The sequence below is a fragment of the Silene latifolia genome, chromosome 3, assembly GCF_048544455.1.
Source record: "Silene latifolia isolate original U9 population chromosome 3, ASM4854445v1, whole genome shotgun sequence".
NCBI lineage: Eukaryota > Viridiplantae > Streptophyta > Magnoliopsida > Caryophyllales > Caryophyllaceae > Silene > Silene latifolia.
In genome coordinates this window covers 124,913,965-124,921,359 of record NC_133528.1, presented here as the reverse complement: position 1 = coordinate 124,921,359, position 7,395 = coordinate 124,913,965, and the positions used below count along the sequence as shown (strand labels likewise).

Genomic DNA, 7,395 nt, shown 5'->3' with positions numbered 1-7,395 from the left:
GCGTTCTTGAAACGTGTCCCTCGGCTCCACACCTTTCACGAGACATTTAAAGGACCGTCGACACAAACATTTAGTCATTTACCTGGTACATCCCACCTTTAGAAGCTCCTCCTAGTTCATACTTGTCAAATCTTGCAGTAAGAGCTTCAAGCGCAGCAACAGAAGAAGATTCACGACTCTCCTCTGGTTCCCTCTGGAATTACCATACTCGGCCTTGTGGGTGGCTAGATCGTCAATGATCTTCCACCCCTTGGTTGCTCCCAAATTCTCGAAGAAATCGGCCATTGGTCTGCACATCCAAAATGGCCCTCCGATCGTCGTACAACCCATTATAGAAATGATTGCACAAGCTCCATTTTTCGAACCCATGGTGCGGTATGGTTCGCACCAACTTCTTAAATCGGACCCATGCCTCGTGGAAATTCTCATCCGGCCCTTGTTTGAAACTTGTGATCCGGGCTCTAATAGCGATCGTCTTGAAGCGAGAAAAGTACTTCTTGTAGAATGCTAATGCCAAGGAATTCCAATCGGTAATCCCATGAACGGCTCGGTCCAGGATCTCTATACCACTCCCTTGCGGATCACGAAGGAGAAGATGAACATGGTCTCCTCGATCCGGTCTTGGGTCACGCCACTGGTGGGGGTATGGAACAACGATGGTCAATAAAGGTCTCCATATGCTTGGTCGCATCTTCATTTCCAGCTCCCCGAATCGGTTTCTATCAACCATGTTGATGTACGAAGGCTTTGTTCGAACTTCCTGGCATCTCCTGTAATTCAACCCCTTATATAAATTTTTGGTTGTCGGCTCGAATGACTAGCTATACTCGCTTCCTCGGCCATGACTGGAATTTCTGGAGAAGTAACTGTCTCGGGTGAAGAAGTGGAAACGGGTGAAGATCAGGGGGTCTTCTTGAACAGTCGTTCTCGTAATAGCTTGACAGTACTCACTCTTCCTCTCGCTTTGTCGGTAATACCCTTTGTGTTCATCTCAACTCGCGCAAAGATTTCTCTATCTCAGGGTCAAATGGTACTAGTTCACCACCCTGTGACCTGCGCATAAGAAGGAACTACAAAAAGAATATAAGAAAAGTTTAAGGAACATAAGTCCCTTAAACTAAGAAAGACTAAAAATAAAAACAACTAAAATTAGAACTATTGCCTCCCCGGCAACGGCGCCAAAATTTGATACCCGTCGTTGTGAGTACCAAAAATAAGATTTATAATTTCCTATTAAGACTAACCTAGGCTAGTGGTAACAGGGTCGAACCACAAGGAGGCAGATGTAAATTTTAGTTGATTTATATTCAGTCTAAGGTAACAATTGTGGGGGTTGATTTGAGTTGGTCTACAGCTAAGAGTAAATAATAAACTAGAAAGATGGTTTAAACAGATAAAGAAGGGGTACTAGGATGATCGGTTTATTAAAGCTTCGGCGGCATCATACTAAACAGGTCTAAATCGAACACAAGTGAGGCGGGAAATAAGAGGTCCTCTCGGTCCACTCTTAACAAATAGCATCTTTCGATCTCGCTATAGGTCCCTAATATCACTAATACTGACTCTCGTCCTGAAAAAATGACTAACGGTCTAAACTATACCTATCTTTCGATCTCAGCACAGTTTAGTCATTTTAATTGGTGGTCAAATAACTTTCCCTATCTTTCGATCTAATGGGTCAGTCATAAAATAAACATCTAACTGGTCGCATGCATTCGATTAGTTAAATACAACATTAAATTCAATTAAAACGAAGGGTAACCTCACGAGGTCAGTCGATCGATCGAGAATCGATCGATCGATCGACATGCGAATCAGTCCGTGTTCAATACTTTGCCGCCTATGCTAAAACTCGCCTACATCCTAGCACAAACTACTTAGCTACTCATACTAAGGGTGAAAACAATAATAAAACTAATAAAGTAAACAGAGGTATTCATGCTAAAAACAGTAGAACAAATAATTAACATAAACAATGATAACGGTTGCGGGAATCTACTTAGCAATTCTATACTATTGATGAAATAAAGATGAACTAAAAATAGGGCAGAAGAATACCAAATTTGCAGAGGAAAGATTGATAAGAACCAAAGATCCAATGCTCAACAATAATCCCAAACCCTAATTAACTATAAGGAACCGTATGTGAAACTTAATGTCTAATTACTGAATGAAACTTGATTAAAAGACTCGATCCAAACTGAATATTTCTAGGTTACGTTATATAGCAAATAACGTAACTTCTTATTTCCTAAACCTAGCATCATGGGCTTGCGTTTCCTCGGTCTTTTAATTCTCGTCTGGAATAACATCATGGTCGATCGACTGATGTGAGGGGTCGATCGACTGCTTGGCAGTGAACAGTAGCTTCTGTAACCCGAGGGTTGGTCGATCGACTGAAGGTGGTGGTCGATCGACTGCTTGAGCTGCTACTTGACTTCTATGAACTCGTGGACTTGTCTTTTGGGCCTTGAATTGCGCACCAAGCTCGTTCCTTGGGTGAGTACTTCACGTCAAAATGCAATGCAGGATACTTGGGGACGGATTTAGCTTGATTTCCGCTGGATTCTTCACATTTCTGCAATAATGTACAAAATATGGAAGTAGACGGAAATAGGGAGAAATGCAGCATAAACTACATGAATGAGCTCTGAAATGCGTGTAAAATGGGATGTAAAACATCATATAAAAGACACGCATCACCCATCAAGCGGCTTCTCCCAACCCTTTTTCCGCACCTGCCCCTGACTTCTAGTCCCACTTCCACCTATCCCCTCGTTCCCCCATCCTCCGCCATCGATCTCTTCAACTACGTCCCAGGCCCTCTTAATCACACCCCCCGGATCAACCTCTCTTTGATCAAAGACAACCTTGTCCCGGTGTTCCCAAAGAGCCCAACACCCCACCATAAATCGTGATTGTTCCCGCACTCCCATCTCCCTCCACCTGGCCTCAACCCAATCCCGCACACCCACGCCATCCTCCTCCTCCCGATCAATCTCAAGCCCTTCCCAAACCCTTTTGGCAACAATACAATCCTTAAACAAATGAATACTCGTTTCGAAAAAGGAATTACATAAAGAGCAAAAAGAAATCTCACCTCGAACCCGAGTGACTATATTCGCTCTTGTTGCCAACGCTTCGTTACACAGCTGCCAAAAGAAAAGCCTTACTCGGGGCCAGACCGGGACGTTCCAGAGCCTATTCCACGGCCACTTCTCACGTTCCCAATTCGACGCACCACTCCAATCAATAGCCTCCCTCTCTCCTGCAAGAAACCTGTATGCCGATTTGACAGAGTACATACCGTCCTTCTCCCGACTCCAATACCACACATCATGCGGTCTATTCGTGCTAAGCCTTATGTTCCTAATCCTCTCCTGCTCGAAACGTAAGAAAAGCGTATCCTCTCTCCACCCATTCCCATCAATAATATCAGCCACACGAAGATGCTCATGGCCAGGCCCGCACGGAGACAACACCCGTCCCGAATGGGTACACGGTATCCACGCATCCACCCAAATGCGAGTAGAAAGCCCGTCCCCAATCCTTCTCCTCAACCCGTTTTCCATAGCCCTCCTAGCTTCGAGAATACCCCTCCAAGTATAGCTTGGGTTGTACCCAAGCTCCGCTGTCATGATATTTCCATTAGGATAGTATCTCGCTCTCATCATCCTAGCCCAAAGACCTTCCGTATCCGTCAAGAGGCGCCATACTTGTTTTCCAATAAGAGCAAGGTTAAACAAATGGAAATCTCGAAAGCCCATTCCACCCATACCCTTCGGCATACACAACCTTCGCCACGCAATCCAACTAATCCCTCGCTTACCCTCCTCGTGTCCCCACCAGAACCGAGATATCAATGATCGAAGCTCGTCACAAAACTTAGCGGGAATTTTAAAAATACTCATAACATAGGTAGGGAGTGAATTGGCCACAGCCTTTATGAGAACCTCCTTACCAGCCCTAGACAATATTTTCCTGGCCAACCAGACAATCTTTTGCTGAGCTTATCACGTAGAATATCCGTTAAAACCTTCTTTGACCGACCCACGACAGTAGGCAGACCCAAATACCGATTGTGCTCATCAACTTCGGAAATACACAAGCGGGCAGCTAAGTTGCTCCTCCTTTGTATCGGTATACCTTTGCTGAAAGAGACGGTAGTCTTATCCATACTAACCAACTGCCCCGAAGCAGACTCATACCGACGTAAAATAGAAGTGACTATATCGGCTTCCTCCACAGTCGCTTTAACAAAAAAGATACTATCGTCTGCAAATAAAAGGTGCGAAACAGGAGGTGCTCCCGGTACAACTCGGATCCCATGTAACGAATTATCTTCCACAGCCCGCCTCATAAGCCAAGACAAAACTTCCGCACAAAGGATAAATAGGTAAGGGGAAAGAGGGTCCCCTTGTCGCAAGCCTCGAGAGGGAGTAAATTGTCGTGATGGACTACCATTAATGAGCACCGATAAAGAGACCGTAGTGACACAGGCCATCACTCGGTCTGTCCAACTTCTATCAAACCCCATCACCACAAGAACCCGCTCCAAAAATCCCCACTCAATTCTGTCGTAAGCTTTGGCCATATCTAACTTAATTGCCATAAAACCCTCAGCACTTCTAGAATTCTTCATATAATGAAAAAGCTCGAAAGCAATAAGGACATTATCCGAAATCAATCTACCTGGCGTAAAGGCGCTCTGATTCTCCGACACGATATCACTTAGGAACAGCTTCAAACGATTAGCTAGCACTTTTGAAACTAGCTTATACACCACATTGCACAAACTTATTGGGCGAAAATCACTCACTTTGTCCGGGGCCTTCTTTTTCGGGATAAGAACAATATTTGTCTTGTTGAATTCGGTAGGCAACTCCTCACCCCGTAGAATTTTAAGGACAATACTCACCACAGCTGGACCGACAGTACCCCAATAAGTCTGAAAAAATAGCCCATTCATACCATCCGGTCCCGGAGCTTTTAATGGGTGCATCTGGTTTAAAGCCTCCGTCACTTCCTCTTCGCTGTATTCATTCGAAAGACAAGCATTCATCTCAGGTAAAACTCGCTGCCCCATCCCTTCCAATACCTCAAAATTAGTCGGATTTGAAGAGGTAAATAGCCGTTGGAAATAGTCGATTGCCATAGCGCCAATTCCGTCCTCATCAGTCTTCGTATTCCCGTCATCATCAATAAGCCGCGATATGAAGTTTTTCTGCTTACGTTCCTTTGCCCTTGTATGGAAGAATTTAGTATTACGGTCACCGTCTTTGAGCCATAGGGCGCGTGAACGTTGCCTCCAGTACTGCTCTTCTTTTCGCCTCAGGTCAGCCAATTCCGCAATTAATTTTTTCCTTTTCCCTACGTTATCCACGGACCGCACTCCCTCATTGAAGTTATGCAGCTATTTACTCTTCCTGTTAATATCCCGATTAATGTCAGCAATCTGAGTCCCTTTCCATGCTCTCAACTCCTTCGCACATTCAGCCAGCACCTTACCCAAGTCAACTCCACCCCTCTCAGTCCCTCGATCAATAGCCTCCCGACACCCATCCTCACCAACCCAAATTTGTTCAAACTTAAAACCCCGCTTCTTGTTACCACCCGAATCCTTTGTATTCAAGCACAGCCTAATCGGCGCATGATCCGACCATTCACGATCTAAGTAAGTGAGCTGAGCGTAAGGAAACTTATCAATCCAGGAAGCCGAGCCCATTGCCCTATCAAGCATACACTGTCGATTTGCTTCACCGGCTTGGCCATTATCCTATGAAAAATTGTACCCCTACCAAGGAATATCCTGAAGACCACACACATCCACCGCTTCCCGGAAATTATTCATTTGCCACTGCGATCGACTCCCTCCCTTCATTTCAGTAGAAAAAAGAATCTCGTTATAATCACCAATACACACCCATGGTAGCGATGATTGTTGCCCTAGCAGCTTGAGAAGGTCCCACGACAAGTGCCTATCAGTCACATTAGGCCAACCGTAGAACCCCGTTATTCTCCAATCTCCACCCTCCCCCCGAATAGTGAAATCCATGTGGTGTAAAGAGGACGACATGAAAACACAATCAATCTCCTTTTTCCACATGAAAGCTAACCCACCCGATCTTCCTGCACTATCTACTTCCAGCCCATAATACCCATCTAACCTCTCCTTCACCCTCCGCATCTCACGACCACAAAGTTTAGTCTTGCATAGTTACAATATGGCCGGGGCCTCCTTCCGCACTAAAGCACGGAGTGCACGAACCGTGTCGGGGTTGCCCAAGCCCCGACAGTTGATACTTAGAATATTCATTGGGCCCGGCGGGGCTGACCACCGTCAACCTCCGCCTCGGGTATTAAGACGCCCCCGTCTATCGAAACTCTCGAACGCTTTTGCATCTCCTCCACTGGAATCTCCTCACGTCCCCGTTTCTCCCCATGCTCCTTTACCACCTCCCTACCCACCTTCTTTGCAACCGCCATATCAGCCCGTACTAACCGCTGCCAGCTACCACCCGTTACTCCTCCCTTCCCCCCTTGTCTCCCTCCTCCCACTGCGGCCTGCTCCTCGAAATTACCCATCCCCATATCCAGTTCCATACTCCCCAAACAGCAATTCAAAGCCTCCTCTCCTACCCCCCTCCCTCGTTTTCCTGACCACCTTCCTCAGCACCACTAGCACGCTCCACATCCTCCTTACCACCCTTACCACCATCAGCGTCAGTCACCGTTACCACAAGCAGCCCCTCTGTATTAATCTCCCCACCACGAACCTCCCTCCCACTGCTCTCACTTCTCGTTGTCTGCTCCCACTGTTTCTTCTCCTCACTCTTTCGATTTTTAAGGTCAAAAGAGATTGCCTGCAATTTCTCAATCATAGAAGAAATAACTTCCTCGGAATCAGTAACACTCTCAGCCTCGAAGCATAGACGAAGGTCTCTCGCTACCTTACCCCCTCCCTCCTTCACAGTTTTATTAACCTTCCATGGCGAAGCTCGCAACCATTCCCCAACCTTCAAATCTGCCTCCTCATAAGGCCCGTCTTCACAATCTTTCTCACCATGACCAATTAGTCCACACCCATAGCAATACGTCGGTAGGCGTTCGTATTTGACAGTAAATTCAATTGTACGCCCATCCTTCATATGAACGGGAACAAAAGCTTTTAGAGGCACCTGAATATCATAAAGGACACGAATACGAATGGCTCTGTCCATCTCCGCATTTGGACCGTGCTCTAGGCTAACAAATTTACCCAAACGGTTTCCAATTCTCTGGGCATTATCTAAACTAGTTCGACCCGCAATAGGGAGGTCATATACTCTTGCCCAGATAGGAAAATGAATAAGCGAGACATCAGTAATCTTACCCGCTGGGTTCGGCTCGTTGAAG

The 7,395-nt window shown here is 45.9% G+C and overlaps 1 protein-coding gene across 1 annotated transcript; it reads right to left on the bottom strand.

The window, feature by feature from the left end:
• Window positions 1–2,699: 2,699 nt before the first annotated feature.
• Window positions 2,700–6,187, bottom strand: LOC141649629 (uncharacterized). The gene is made up of 4 exons (XM_074458314.1): window positions 5,924–6,187; window positions 5,422–5,776; window positions 4,077–5,370; window positions 2,700–3,981 (listed from the first exon to the last, which is right to left on the bottom strand). The coding sequence occupies exons 1-4, from the start codon at window positions 6,185–6,187 to the stop codon at window positions 2,700–2,702; spliced, it is 3,195 nt and encodes a 1,064-aa protein (XP_074314415.1).
• Window positions 6,188–7,395: the final 1,208 nt, after the last annotated feature.